The sequence below is a fragment of the Solea solea genome, chromosome 9 (genome assembly GCF_958295425.1).
Source record: "Solea solea chromosome 9, fSolSol10.1, whole genome shotgun sequence".
NCBI classification, from domain to species: domain Eukaryota; kingdom Metazoa; phylum Chordata; class Actinopteri; order Pleuronectiformes; family Soleidae; genus Solea; species Solea solea.
The window spans coordinates 26,218,482-26,234,170 of record NC_081142.1 but is presented as its reverse complement, the minus strand read 5'-3'; the positions used below and the strand labels follow the sequence as shown (position 1 = coordinate 26,234,170).

The 15,689-nt window shown below is 43.1% G+C and overlaps 1 protein-coding gene across 2 annotated transcripts in view; it reads right to left on the bottom strand.

The window, feature by feature from the left end:
- Window positions 1-2,282: 2,282 nt before the first annotated feature.
- frem1b (Fras1 related extracellular matrix 1b) overlaps window positions 2,283-15,689 on the bottom strand; it is a 31,165-nt gene continuing 17,758 nt past the window's right edge. For both annotated transcript variants that reach the window (XM_058638163.1, XM_058638164.1), the window contains exons 20-37: window positions 15,355-15,551; window positions 15,049-15,274; window positions 14,073-14,217; window positions 13,054-13,195; window positions 12,730-12,934; window positions 11,120-11,384; window positions 9,022-9,454; window positions 7,749-7,950; window positions 7,482-7,626; window positions 6,801-6,930; window positions 6,644-6,716; window positions 5,526-5,675; window positions 4,785-5,074; window positions 4,657-4,701; window positions 4,380-4,544; window positions 3,995-4,113; window positions 3,547-3,632; window positions 2,283-2,584 (exon numbers count right to left, since the gene is read on the bottom strand). In XM_058638163.1, the coding sequence (XP_058494146.1) occupies window positions 2,379-2,584; window positions 3,547-3,632; window positions 3,995-4,113; window positions 4,380-4,544; window positions 4,657-4,701; window positions 4,785-5,074; window positions 5,526-5,675; window positions 6,644-6,716; window positions 6,801-6,930; window positions 7,482-7,626; window positions 7,749-7,950; window positions 9,022-9,454; window positions 11,120-11,384; window positions 12,730-12,934; window positions 13,054-13,195; window positions 14,073-14,217; window positions 15,049-15,274; window positions 15,355-15,551 (3,224 nt within the window). In that variant the 3' untranslated portion in view covers window positions 2,283-2,378. The remainder of the gene's footprint in view (window positions 2,585-3,546; window positions 3,633-3,994; window positions 4,114-4,379; window positions 4,545-4,656; window positions 4,702-4,784; window positions 5,075-5,525; window positions 5,676-6,643; window positions 6,717-6,800; window positions 6,931-7,481; window positions 7,627-7,748; window positions 7,951-9,021; window positions 9,455-11,119; window positions 11,385-12,729; window positions 12,935-13,053; window positions 13,196-14,072; window positions 14,218-15,048; window positions 15,275-15,354; window positions 15,552-15,689) is intronic.

The following is a 15,689-nucleotide window of genomic DNA, read 5'->3' as shown; positions in this document are numbered from 1 at the left end:
TCTGCACTTCCTTGCAATATGAGCAACAGAGGCCAAGAATTTTGACCCTGACGTGGATTTGAACTCGCATCCGGAGTCAGACGTTCTACTGTTGTGCCACAGTCTGTTACACATATAGGCCGATAGAGGTGTGTTGCATGAATGGGCTGAGGATGTCGTCCAAAAAAAAGAGACAAAAAAGTCATAGTTTAGTATGTCGTCCAAAAAGAGACAAAAGTCATCGTTTAGTATGTCGTCCAAAATGAGACAAAAGTCATCGTTTAGTATGTCGTCCAAAATGAGACAAAAGTCATCGTTTAGTATGTCGTCCAAAATGAGACAAAAGTCATCGTTTAGTATGTCGTCCAAAATGAGACAAAAGTCATCGTTTAGTATGTCGTCCAAAATGAGACAAAAGTCATCGTTTAGTATGTCGTCCAAAATGAGACAAAAAAGTCATAGTTTAGTATGTCGTCCAAAATGAGACAAAAAAGTCATAGTATAAGGCGTCCTCTCTGAGCAAGGACACCTTTAAGACACAGGTGACGGCTCTGGTCAAACTGAAGGAGTGTGAGGACGCTCACCTGGGAGAGGAAGTGGATCGTCACTGGTTTGAGGTGGTGACACAGCAGTACGTGTTTGACCGACTCAGCAGAGAGGTGAGACCCACAAACCCTCGTCCACTTGATTTACACGTATTTAACCCTCTCATGAGCGTCTCTCTCTCTCCTGAAGCAAAGTGTGGCTTCTCTTAGATGTAAATGTACGCATACGTGTCTCTTTTTATTCTATAAAAACACATTTATTAAGTCAAGTCAATTTTATTTCAATAGCACATTTAAAAACAATAAGTGTTAAAGTTTCAACAAGGATGTAAAACACAGTAAATCATGATAAATTAAATAAAAAGTCCTCCTGTCAGAGAGAAGAGATGAGTTCTTTTAAATGTGATTTAATATGAGAGGAGATTTAATTTGAACAGGTAAACTGCACCAGAACTTTTAGTACAAGTGAAATCTCCACTTTATAAAAACACTAAGCTTGGAGTTTCAAAGTGATGCTGCTGCTGTCGGCAGGACTGAAGTCCTGGTCCTGGTCCTGGTCTGAACCTGCCTTGGCCTCTCTCTCTGCAGGAAGCTCAGTGTTCACGTGAGTTCAGTTCTCTTTGTTTATTAAAGGTGCAGCACAGAGAATTTATTTCATGTTATTAAGCAATACTTTCTAAACTGAGGATTATTTTTAATTATTTGAATAATCTATTGATGCATTTTGTGAGTCAACTACCACAAAACAATCTTTTTTTGTAGATTTGTAAAAGTTAATATACGACTCATCGCAGCAGCTCTAAACATTAAGTAAAAAGCTTAAAACGTGATTTCTTTTTTCCGTCTCTGCTCAGGTGGTCGGTTTCGGGGTGGAGGAGAACGACCCACCGGATCAGAGCGCCACCTGTAGCTCAGACTCCGCCTCTGCCGCCTCGGCGTACGGTGAAGGGATTTACGTCATGAGTGAAATAATTGCAGGTAAATGTGATGAACTACAGAACAGAACAGTTTCCTGAACGTTTTTAAGCCTCAAGAGTTCCTTTAAAAAACATACTAATTTATTCCTAGCGGCAGAAAATGTCACCTTCCCAAAAAGTGCTGTAAAAAAAAAAAGAACAAATATTAATATAGTCAGTCTTTTAAGGGCATTATGTTTACACAACTCCACTGTTTTTTTTTATTAAAAAAAAAAACTACAATAATTTCCATAAAATACATTTCAATGAGAATGTGATATATATTATAGGGATGGATCAATGATTGGCAGAAACATTGATTTTTATGCTCTTTTTGCAGTGTCAGATTCTTTAAAAAAGTTACTTATTTGTTCCTAACGTCAGAAAACAGCCACCTTCCCAAAAACTGCGGTAGAAATTTTATAAATTTAGACAAGATAAATTGTGACAAGAGCAAATTTGTGCTTAAAGTAACGACACATTTACAGTCGTATCTGTATCGTTTTTAAATTTATGAACGAGTCATTTCCAAAAGAAGTTTAGTGAATGAATTAAAATGTCATTTTAAACATATACGCATGAATCTAAAGCAAAAAGGTTTGGAAAATTCAGAAAAACAATCAGCTGCGACCCATCTGTGGGTCCCTGACCCAGCCTTTTAGAACCACAAAAAAAAAGATAATCTATGGAATCATATGGAAATGAGATGGTGTCACTCAGAGAATTTCCCGTACGAACGTCTTTATCCTCAAACGCGTTTCCTAATAATTATAATAATTTGAGGATTATTAAATTCATTAACTCATTGTAGAGTAAAACTTTATTATGACAAAATATGATAACTAATGTACAGAGCAGCATCGTTACAGAAACATTAAATACGACTAAACATCGTCCGTCAGTGACTCTGAGACGTCGATGAACAGATGAATGCGTGTTGTGTTTGCGCTGAGCAGCTCGTGGAAATCCAGCTTTGCGGGTTTTCAACCAGCACGCAGTCATCGGAGCCGCTACTGTGACGACCTGAGGGCGCCCCCTTCAGTCTGGAGAAGGACACTGTTTGACCATCAGCCCACATCAAACCACTGGGACCCACAGACAGACCTGAAACAGATATGGTCATTGAAATCCTTGAAAGTTTGCGAATTTGCAAAAAAAAACCAAGGCCATTGACGTTTCTGAAAAACACCCCAAAAAGACACATGAGTCCTTGAAAGTTTGTGAATTTGAAAAATAAAAAATCAAGGTCATTGAAATTTTCTGAAGAACACCCCAAATAGACATGGGTCATTTAAATCCTTGAAAGTTTGTGAATTTGGGAAAAAGAAATCAAGGCCCTTTAAGGTTTTTGAAAATCACCCTACATAGACATGGGTCATTTAAATCCTTGAAAGTTTGTGAATTTGGAAAAAAAAACCAAGGCCATTGAAAGTTTCTGAAAAGCACCCCAAATAGACATGGGTCCTTGAAAGTTTGTGAATTTGTAAAATAAAAATCAAGGCCATTGAACGTTTCTGAAAAACACCCCAAATAGACATGAGTCCTTGAAAGTTTGTGAATTTGAAAAATAAAAAATCAAGGCCATTGAAAGTTTTTGAAAATCACCCTACATAGACATGGGTCATTTAAATCCTTGAAAGTTTGTGAATTTGGGAAAAAGAAATCAAGGCCCTTGAAGGTTTTCAATGAGTTTCATGAGCCATTGAAAGTGCTTGAATTTTGTGCAGTAAAGAAGTGAAGTTGATATTTAGGTAAACTGTCACGACGCCACCTGCTGTTTCACGCCCTGCGTTGCCTGATGTTCGTAGACGAGGCCGACGCAGGACACACATGGAGACATGGACTGAGACTGAGTAAAGTTAAGCAAGAGAGAGAAAATGACGCCGTGATGTCTGGGAAATGACAAAGTTGTCTCCTCGTCTGTGACTGTGTCAGCACATTCAGTCCTTGAAAAATGATGTCAACCAAGGTGTGAGAACCCTGGCTGTTATCGACTCTCACGAGTGAAATCCCAGATGTGGAGCGTGTGAAGTTAGTTGTGGTTGTTTGCTCACAGTCACACTCACCGATCCAAAATGGCTTCTTCCCTGCAAACTTCCAGAGCCAGGTCAGGTCTCTCCTGGAGCGCACGCTGCTCAGGCTGCTGTTAAACCTGAGAGAAAACGTCTGCATTTAGGTCTTCTGGCTAAATCAATGCCCCGCCCCCTCAACAAACGTGTTATTATTGGATGACATAACTATGTTACGTTAGTGATGTCACCAACAGACTTTAACTAATACACTAACATTTGTTTAAGTTTGTCTTTGTGCTGAGATTCCACTCTTTCATCTCTTATATTTTGTGCTGTAGCTTCTTCTTATTTATAGAATGTAAACTTTATTTTAATGATTTTATTTGTCCATGTGTGACTAATATAAAACAAAGAGTTTGAACTTGTAAACCAGACTTCACAAAACCTGAACTAATCCTTTAACAAAGTCATCAACTGTGTGTGTGTTGGTGTTTGGTCTCACAGCAGGGAGCAGCTTCTCTCAGCGCTGGCCCAGCTCGCTACAGACGAGCTGACGACGTAACAGCGCCTCCTGTAGTGAGTCCAACCTTCAGGACACGAGCTGCTCATGGACTTCCTGGTCTGAGGAGACAAAACACAACAGAGGACAACCGTCAGGTGTCTTCATTTATCCATGAAGACAAATTCAATGAAATCACTGAGCATAAAAAGTGAGAGACGAGCATTTAAATGATTTATTTAATCCTGATGATAAACATTCAGTGTTTTCATCACTTTTCTCTACAAGAGGAGGAAACTGTGAGACTGTGAGAAGACATGAAGAAGAAGAGAGAATGAGGAGAACAGAGAAGAACAGAGAAGGAAAACCAGAAGAAGTCCTAGTGTACCTTGTGTTGCCGTAGCTCCAGGCGGTGTCTTGGTGCTGGATTGTCCATCTGAGGAGCGTCTCCACCTCTGTCTCCGCCTCTGTCTCCGCCTCTGTGAGGAGACCAGCTCCACCCAGCATCACCAGGCTTCAGCTCCTCCAGTCTGAGTGGAGTCAAACTGTGGAACTGAAGAAAAAAATCACAACATTAACCTTTATTTTTAGTGTTACTAACTGTTCTTTACGTGCTGGATGATTCATTTTATTTGAAGTCATTTATGAGTTAAAGTGAAAATTACCGTCCAAACTTTCTCTTCAGACTTTCTCTCTCCTGACACATGAACCTGAACAAGAGCAGAATTATTAAAGACCCTGAATGAATGAGTGAGTGAGTGAATGTAACAGCAGCAGGAGCGTGTGAACTGACCTTTAACCCTCCGTGTCCTCTGTCCCCCGTGTTCTGTCCCCTGTGGAAGTGGGTGTGGCTGTAGGCGGGGGACGCCTGGTCCTGTGCTTCCCCGTCTCTGTAGTCTTGATACGGTCGGCGGTTTGGGACGTCTCCTCTGGGAGGATGAGGCGGGGTCTCCCACACTAGCTCCGCCTCTATGTCAGTGACAGGCTCCACCTCCTCCATCTTAGGAGGGTCAGGGAGACGAGGACGAGGAGGCGGCTGCTTTATGTCCTCGTCGTCCACCAGGTCGTCAGGGTCACACTTTCCTGACAGAGACAGTTTATTAGAAATGATTAAAAACAGACACAAATGTGAAGAAAGAAGGAGAAATAAAACAAACTTGAAGAAAAAGAAAAGAAAATACGTCAGAAGAAATGTTTTATATCAGTTTTCATAAATTAAATTAAGAGTAATTCTACAATAAAACTTATTAATCTTTAATTTTTCCCTTAAAGTATTTTCCTTGTTCCCTCACAGAGTGTAATTAGAGATAAGATTAGGATTACAGCCTCCATCGACCAGATTAAAGTGTCAGAAAATGTCAAACGTCTTGTTTTTCACAAACTGATTCACTTTTCATAAAATTTCTTTGTTTTATGGAGCAAAAAAAATTCACATTTAAGAAGCTGAAAAATCTCAGAAACTGGTGTTTTTTAAATTAAAATAATCTATATTATTATTTTTCCTTTAACAACAACGTGAACAGTTTTTCTTCACCTCCTCTGGGGTCAATGATCTCCACACTCGCAGACGTCCTCTGTCCCAGGACGGCGTTTTTGGGATTCTTCAGGACGACAGTGAAGGTCTCGTGGTTTTCCTCCAGTCCGTCGTCGATCAGGTAAATGTTCCAGGTTTTCACGACGACTCCTGTTGTTTGCATATGTGCACAGTCACGGCAAAACCAGCAACAAGTGGGCAGAGGGATATTTTGACTGATTCACAGATTCTCAACGTGTGATTTATAAGACTTTGATCAATGTCTGACACGGAAATGTGAAAATATTTGAAGACGTGGATATTTGAACTTAGGCACTCAAACTGTTTAAGGGAGAATTTTAGCTAGAATTTTTAACGTAACGTAACGTAACTTAACGTAACGACATGTAAAGTGGGGTGGCGTGGTTCAGAAGTCAAGACCGGTACCCTGTGTGCCAAAGACTTCATGGTCACAAGTTCAACTCCACCCCCGGCAGGTTGTACTCAATTCCCTTGTAAGTTGCTTTGGATAAAAGCGTCTGCTAAATGACATGTAATAATAATACATGTAACATAACGTAAAGACATGTAATGTAATGTAGCGTAACGTAACATCTCAATATCAAATAAAATAAACTCCATGTAAGTGTCTCTGTGTTGGTGTGGATGGTTCAGTCTGTTACTGAATGATGATGATGATGATGATGATGTGCTCAGATAGATGCTAAATCATTAGCATCACAGTCAAAGCTGAGTCATTCACACATCAGCAGAGCCACTGCTCCCTATACCTCTGACCAATTATGCTTAGGGCCCCCAAAAGCTTAGCAGCGGCCCTGCACATCAGGTTGGTTTGTTATTCATATTAACAGCACGTGCGTAACATTTGCATTTTAAAACAACAATACTGAGCCTGCTAATAACAAAACGTTCTGAAACACACAGTGGATTATTAAGAGACAGCGTCCAGCACATGTTTTAATCCCTGTGTGTCACTTTGAATGAACACTAACGTAACGTAGATTAACGACGTTAATGTAGTAAAATGGTTTATGGCGCATGTTTTTCATGACTTTAATAAACTGAAACCAACGTAACTGTATTTAAACACAGTCAGCTGATCGTGTTTGTGAACACACCTGGGTCAAACTGGATGAGTCCGGCTGTGCTGTGAGTAAAGTCTCTGCCGGGTTTAGCTGATCCTTCCTCCACCTGCACAAACCACACAAACACTCAGCACTGGAACACACACACACACACACACACACACACACACACACACACACACACCAGTACCTGAATCGCCACGTAGGCCGGGTCCATGCTCCTCCCACTGCGCTGGATCTGGATCTGAAGAGTCCCCGCTGTCTCACAGGTTCTGTAGCAGGTCGCTGACAACTCCACCTGAGACCAGGACAACTCCAGTCTGAGGAGAACACACACACATGCGCACACACACACACGCACAAACACACACACACGCACACACACTGAATAACATGACTGCTTGTGTTTTTCTAAGGAAACTCTGAGTATGTCCATGTAGTTAAGACATTAAAGCAGAGACACAAGGACAAACTGATTTTTACCCACACAGAATGAACAGTCTGTTGAGTCTATGACATGTAAATGTAAACATGTAAACGTAAACATGTAAACATGTAAACATTTGCTGCTTCATCTCACTGTAAAACAGACGTTTCTGACTGGAAACTCAAGGTCGTGTCTCTTGCACCAAACTCCATAGAGAAAATCACAGATTTTACGTCACAGAGACGCAGTAGTTGTCGATCCACTGCTGCCTCCATCAGTAAGTTCATATGTGTTATTTAATGACTTCTGTGTTTCAAACCCTTTGCTCACATTATGTTCAGTGGCACAAAGTGACCACACGAGGCAGTAAAGGACCAGCAGCTCATGTGTCCCCATGGAGTTTGGTGCAGGAGAGTCAGCGCTTTAGAAAATCCACAAACCCACATTTCAGGCAGGGCGGCGTTTCCTGCCGGGTCAGTGAGGCGGAACTCGAAGCTGTCCGCCGTCACCTCCATGTCGGCGGGAAGGACGTACAGCACCGCGCGCTGATCCACGTCCCGCTGAGTGAAGCGTCCTCTGATGTAAGCTCCTGGAAGGACGACAAGAAGACAGAAGGTCACGCTCTGTGGTCGCCGTGAGGACGCTGATGGACACAAGGTCAGGCTCTGTGGCGCCGTGAGGACGGCGTTTGACCGGGACAGCGTGAAGCACCTGTGAGGACGTTCTCCAGGTAACCAAAGTGTGGAGGTCTGCTGATGGAGAACTGCAGCTCCTCTGTGGGACTGTCAGGGTCAGACGCCTGCAGGTGTTTGTTGGTGATGAAGACGCCGTAACGTCCACCGCCCAGATCCACCACGGTGCTGGCACTCCGCCTGGTGGTCAGAGTGGGAGGAGTCCTGTCCACCCGGTCCACCTGAAGACAACAGAAGACATCAATCATGAGTGTGTTTGTTTGTTCTGAGTCCTCGTGGAGACCAAAACCAGGTCCTGATGAGGCAGAACCTCATTTCTGAGGTCCTGGTTTGGGTCCGGGTTAGGTTAAGCATTAACAGGTTATGGTTAAGGTTCGTGTTCACACTTGTTTAGTCCTAGTGCAGTTCAGCTTCTCTGTCACTAGATGTCGCTGTTGTCACATGATCATCAGACCAGTGAGCGACTCACTCATGTTTCCACTTTATTTTAAGGTTGTTTTCACTTTAATGTAAAGAAATTATTTTGAGGAATATATTTAAGAATGGGAACAATGGCATTAAAGAAACAACAAAGACAAAGATATGTTTATACTGTTTAATTTACTTTTATAGATAAATGATTGATCATAAAAGACCCTTTTTCATTCTTTCCTTCAATAACTCAGGTTATTGTAAATCTTTCACTCTACAAGGACAGAAAAACTAAGTATGAGAGGAAAATAAGAAAATACAGACTGTAGTGAAACTATTTACTATAAAGAAATATAAAACATCTGTATGGATATTGTGTAATATGTCAAAACAGAAACAGCTGATTCATCACTGAGGTTTCAAGGATCAGTTTGTGACAAATACAACTAAAAAAAGAGTCAGGTAACGTGGTGAAGCAGTCATGCATGTGTTTTTTTAAAAAGCATTAAAACACTTGATTTATAACATCAAGTCAACATTTACGATGTTAATTTTGTAAATGTTGTTTTAGAAAACAGGACAATAAAGGTCAATAAAGCCGAGCACGAGACAACTGTGAAATTCTGCTTTCGAAACTTTGAAAATATCAAGCTTCAAAACAGAAGTTAAAGCTGCACTAGGCGAGATTTTTACGCTAATTTAACAGCGAGTAAACACGAAAAACGTCCATGGACATCGTCAGCAGCCAGTTTTTACAACAGTGAGGATAAAGAGGTAGATAATGGATGGTGTTGTAAAAGTATGTACTCCAGAACTGTAGGGGGAGCTCTGTGGAGAAACCAGACTGTGTGTGTGTGTGTGTGTGTGTGTGTAAAACCTACCTGGATGTTGAAAACAGCGTGCTCCTCCCTCAGTTGTCCAAACTCCAGGTATCCTCGGTTGGTTCCGTCCGTCGGCAGGAAGTAGAACCTGTCGATGTCGGCGGGGCTGCCCGGGTCATGGCGGTAAGCCAGGTTCAGCTCCTCCACGTCAGTCTGGGTGAAGCTCAGAGGAGAGGGAGGAGTCATCGTGAGCGGGACTCCTCCCAGCAGCAGTTTCCCGTGTCGCGGCGGTTGCGTGACGACGTAGCTCAGGTTGGCTGCGGCAGTGTCGGGGTCAGTGAGCTGCAGGTGGGCAGAGGTGATGGTCTCTGTGGCTCCGTCCGGCAGACGCAGGCCGGTGTTGTGGTTTAGGGTCGGGGGGATGCGGTCGCCGTGCTCGATGGTGAAGTGGAGGACGCCGCTGCGGGACGAGTCTCCGTTGGTGACGAGGAAACTGAAGATAGAAGCAAATTTGTGAGAAATATCAGAGCAAACTCACCAACATGGGATTCAAACACTGCCAAGTTTACCGTTAATAGTGTTAATCTGTTAGTTTCACAGTTGGAACATGGTGAACTCTGAATTCTGCTTTGATTGTATGAGCTTTTGTTTTTGTGTGGGTATATGGAAGCGTGTTCTCACAGAAAACACTGACTTGAGCTACTAAACTAAAAGCTTATCTAATTTAATCTCCAGCTTCTTAAATCTATGATCCCTCAATAACATGTTCAACACTTCATCTCACTGTCACAAAAGGTTTTTCAATTTTTACTCTCCCACACCAAAGCCCAGCGAGAAAACCAGTGATTGTAGCTGCTGCTCCTCTGCTGCCTCGTGTGGTCACTGTGTGTCACTGAGGTCAATCTGAACGATGGATTTCAACACTGAAGTGACAAATTAAGACATTTGAACTTAGTGATGGAGGCAGCAGTGGATCAACAACTCCTGTGTGTGTGATGTTAAAATCACTGATTTTCCCACTACTAAGACTTTGGTCTAAGTAGTTTTATTATTATTATCATTATTATTATTATCATCATTATTATAATAATAATAATACCAATAATAATAATAACAACAATAATTATGATAATAATAGTAATAATAATAATACCAATAATAATAATTATTATACTAATAATACCAATAATAATTATACCAATAATAATAATAACAACAATAATTATGATAATAATAGTAATAATAATAATACCAATTATAATAATAATTATCTTAATAATACTAATAATAATAATACTAATAATAATATTAATGTTGTGGTTATTATGCTCACACAGTTGATGATGAAATGGTTTTAGTTAATCATGTACTAGCCTGTACACGAGGACGGTTTCACAGGTCTGGATCCTTTTAAAATCACACTTCTGACGCTGGATTTAACGTGACCACCATTTTGTTTATTCTGCAGTCAAGTGGAAAACATATGAAGAAATACGACTTTTAAAAAGCGTACGAGTCTCCAGGTGTACTTTAGTGAATTAAAATGTTTAAATGTTAAATTAAATCAGCATCTACAATCATCAATCACTCACATAAAACACACACAGTTCTACATATGTGTATTTTGTCCTCTGCCAACTCAATCTGCCTCTCAGCCCTGCAGCTGACAAACTGCCCCCCGGCCTCAGCACACCGGCCACCGCACGCACACACACACGAACACGCACACACACACTCTGGTGTAACATCTGGCTTCAGTGTCGGCCATATTTGCCCAGGGACGACCGTCTGTGGCCGGCGCTCTGTCCACCATCGTGCCAACGCCGCTGTTATTCTGCAAATAATGTCCATTCATCATCTGATGTCATGACAACACACACACACACACACACACAGCGGTGATGTGCAGGAGTGTGTTTGTCAGATGTGCACACACCTGAGAGCAGGTGGAGCTTTGATAGTGAGAAAGATTAAAAGAACCAATCTTGACTGCAGTTGTTTTTAAAGAGCAACAAAACCATGAAACCAGGTTTTTTCACATGTAAACCATACTTACTTATATGTAGTAATGTTAGAATGTAAAGTATTGAAATGACATATGATAGAACGCCCGCCCCCCTCTCCCTCCCTCCCTCCCTCCCACCTGCATTTTTCTCACCTGAAGGAGTCGGACTCTGCATCATGGCTGTTGTCGTGGGTGTAGCACACCTGGTGCGCGGCCACGTCCAGCTGCGTGAAGCCGGTCAGCGGGACGCCGGGCCTCCGGACGGCGTGGACGAGGCCGTGCCGAGGCGGGACGGACACGGCGTAGAGCAGCTCCTCCGGACGTCCCGCCGCGTCTGACGCCAGCAGGATGTCCGTGTTCAGGACGACCCGCTGCCCCTCCCTCAGATGCACTGCCTTGCTCAGCAGCACTATGTCACCTGAGGGGCAAAGTTGAAGTTTTAGAACAAGTTCCGCTCACTCTCCTGCACCAAAGTCCACCGTCGATATCAGATAAATACATTTCAAACCAATATTGGCAGATGGCTCTGTCAGGCAAAACTATCAGACCTGACTGAGGGAGTGTTTGTATGTATACAGCAGCAGAGCAGGGGCGGGTTGATGCTGTTGCCTCCGTCTGTCTTCACATTAAATAAGTCACTTCCTGTGTGCAGCACAGACTAAATGAACATTGTGAGATCTCATTTGACTATAATGTGAATGTTTTATATTATACGATCTTCAGTTTAAGGTTAGAGAACCTTTGACCAGCATGCTATTAATGCCCCTTATCCATTTAAAATGTGCAACTATTGTTCAAAATGATCTTCATAATCGATTAAGCTGTTGATCATTTTCTCAATCAAGTACTAATTTAATCCACAAAATGTAACATTTGGAAAAAAAAAACAAAACCCTCAGAATTATGATATTCTGTCATTTCTTTGTTACACGGAGCAAAGAAAGCAGAAAATATTCACATTTAAGAAGCTGAAACATCAGGAAACTTGTTATTATCAAGAAAAAGACTGAAACCAAAATAGTTAATATAGTAATTGATGTGTTTCACCTGCAGCAGCAGATTTGCATATTTTAAACTGACCAGGTAACACTGTCATCTGACTGTAGTTTATATAATGACATTAAGTAGACTAAAGTTCAACTTTAACTTAAGAATAAAAAAAGAAAAGACAGTCACTGGAGTGTTGTTGGAGGTAAAAGGAGGAGGCGGAGCACCCAGAGGAGACAGGCCGACGCCCTCTCCACAGCTGCTCCGGCTCTCCTCCGTTAATTATTCAGCGGCTGAGGAGGTCGAGCGTTTCTCACCTCTGCTCCTCCAGGATCACAGGGCCCGGAGCCAGGAGGGCCGAGGCCTCGCTGCACCGTGTTCACCCGACTGGCAAAGCAGGGGGAGGGGCTAAATAATGGATGAGCCGCGGTCGACCACTGGGAGCTCAGAGGGCGGAGGTGTGCGTGTCAAAGTGTGGACACACATTTGTGTGCGAGTTGTTGTCGTGTGAAAAATCTTCTATGTTGAGTCTGAGCTTCAGCATGAAAAAAGTGTGTGTGTGTGTGTGTGTCTGTGTGTGAATGTGTGAAAGACTGTGTGTGTGTGTGTGTGTGAGTGAAAGACTGTGTGTGTGTGAGTGAGTGGTCACTGACTGACATTAGTTCAGCTGTAGTTAGCATTGGTTCACTCGTGCTCTGATGTTCTGTCCAGGTTTAAACGAGTAAAGGTGAATCTGCTTTAGATTCTTATCTTACTATAACTCTCTGACCTCTGACCTTTCTGCACAGTGTGGACGGCGATGAAGAAGCTCTGAGCGGGCGACTCGTTGTCCAGGTCACTGAGGGTGAAGCGGAAACTGTCGTGACCTCTGAAGCCGACGGCGGTAGCTTCTGGGTGGTGTCCGTACCACAGACGGTTCATCTCCACGTCGTCCTGGGTGAAGTTCTGACCCGACGACAGCTCAGTCCAACCCGACCGTGTCTGTAGACGAGTCCCAGAGTTCACCACAAACAGCTTTCATTAACACAACCTGATCAAAACCCAAATATTCACAAAGTTAAGCTTTCACACTCTCTGCAGTGACAGCATCGTTTCCTCACCTTCAGCTGAAGTTTTCCAAATCGCGGCGCAGCATTGATGAAGTAGTACACCTGGTTTGGGGGCGTGTCCACGTCCTCGGCCTCCAGGGCAACACTGGAAATCACCCTGCGCTCACCTGAGTCCACGTCCAACCCAGCGTTCCTGGAAGGAGACAGACATATTTAATACTTTCACTCATCTGTTCTGGTTCATGTGATATTTTAATAACGTGGGGGAAAAGTCATTTTTCTCACTGCAGCTTTCAGCGAAAAACGGAAAAACTAAAACCCACGTTTTTAGAGAAAACCTTTGTATAATTAAAAGTATGTGCTGCTTTTGTTCAAAACGTTGTGTTCATTCAAAAGACAATGTGTGAGAGCAGTGTTTTCCAGCAGGGACGATGGAGACCTCGGGTGGTGGAGATGTTGGTGTTGGGGGAGTTGAACATCACAAACCGTCTGGCTGCTTCTTCACTCGGAATTAAAATCCACACACAGGAGAGAAGCTGCCACGTCCATCCTGCAGGAACGTGAAAACAAGGAGAGGAGGAGGCATCTGCCAAGTCTTTGTGTCACTTCTGCGTCGGTGGCCTTCACTGAACCAGCTCGTGCTACACACACGCGCACTCACACACGTGTGTTTATACCAAAGTAACATTATTGCTGTTCATCCACAGTCGTGATCTAACATCTGCAGGAGCAGAGGACAATAAAGTGATAAACTCCCACAGATTTAACTTCCTCCACGCAGACACACGATCACCCGACACTGACGCAGGTTCATGTGTCGCCGCCCATGACAGCACGAGACAGAGTTTCTATGCATATTTTTTATATAGAGTCAAATAAAGCAGGCCAACAGTGTGCGGCTTATTAATGGGATTTTATATGTTCCGGAAATGATAGAATTGAATGATTTAGATGAATTAAATAAACTATAAATTTAAAACATTCGGTTTACAGAGGCCTTCAAAATCCTCCACTAACCCTCCTGAAATCCATTAACAAGCATTAAAGTGTGTGTGTGTGTGTGTGTGTACTTGAGCAATCGTGGTTTCTCGTCGTTGACCGGCAGCACGGTGACCCAGGCCGTCCCCCGGACTGTGTGGACGCCATCTGTCAGCTGCAGAGCCACAGCGTCCTCCAGGGTTTCTGTGTCATCGTGCATGTACATGATCTTCATGCCTGTAGAGGAGGAGGAGGAGGAGGAGGAGGAGGAGGAGGGAGGACAGGGATATTTGGCAGTGAGGAAGAAGAGGAGCAGGGTGTCAGGAGATGCCATGCTGCGTTTGTGAACATGATTATGAAACAGGCCCTAAACCAGTCTGTGTGATACCAGTATCAGTAGAAAGATTAAGTTCTGTAGCAGAATGTGTGAAAATCACAAAATGAAGCGACTCTTTTGAATTTATCACTTAAAATGCCGATGGTAACGGCACAAAACTATCATTTCTTTCAGGATTCATATCACATGTGCTTCTTTATTAATTAATTAATTCATTGTTTATTGCTTTATCCTCTACATGAGGGTCGTGGGACAAACACACAGATTCAATCTCACATTCATACCCACAGTTAATGTTAGTGTCTAATTAACCTCTGCATGATTTTTAGACTGTGGGAGGAAACTGAACCTGGAGAAAACCTCATGGAGAGAACAGTAAACTCACAGCGAGGTCTTTGGCTGGACTCTCTCTGAGGAGAAGGTTCAAGTGGTTTTGTGTGGTTAAAACTACCCAAACATTCGACTCAGGTCATCTTCACTTCCAGCTGAATATCTATACCAGACATAGTGTCATTTCCTATGAAAGTTCTTAATGAAATCATATTCACAAAACATGACCTTCAAACACTAAAATCTATTTAACTAATCAGTGAAATACCAAATTTGAAAGGATTTCCTCAAAACGTTGTGTATTCAACGTCTTGATAATTTAATAAGTCCCTTCTGGTCTTCTGTACCTCTGAGAATCCACTCAGATGTTATTTACATACATACAGAACTTGTTCCCCCACCTTGTCGGAGCTCCTGCAGGGTAAAGGAGGTGACCGGGAGGCTCCTCTGCAAAAGTTCAGCTCCCATCTCGTTGTAGCGGCTCAGCTCTGCGCCGTAGATGCCGTTGATCAGGCGACCGTGAGCTGGCGGCTGCACCACGGTGAAGGTCAGGAGATCTGGAGGGGCGTCCAGGTCCACGCCGTCCAGTATGGACGGAGTCAGTTCTCTGATCCCGCCTTCCTTCACCTGCAGGAGAACAATAATGGATTTGTTCAGCGCTAGCTCCAAACTGATGACCACTTCAGTTAGTCCTGGATTGTCCGTACCGTGAAGTTGGCCAGCAGCAGAGAAGGTGTCTCATCGTTGGTCGGATGGATGATGATGTAGAAGGGGACAGGGGCAGAGCGATAAACTCCGTCACTCACGCTGATGGAAAGCTGGTCAACAGTTGGCTCCGCCCCTTTGTGCTCTGACTGGACGTAGTTGATGAAACCAGATGTCAGGTGAACGTAGCTGAAGGATTCTGGGAAGAAACCCAGAGTCAGGTCAGGTCAGGTGTACCTTAAACCAGAGGGGTTTCTCAATCCTGGTCCTGGGGACTCACTGCCCCGCTCAGCAGCAGGTACTGCAGAAGCCTGATAACAACCCAACTCTTTAAATC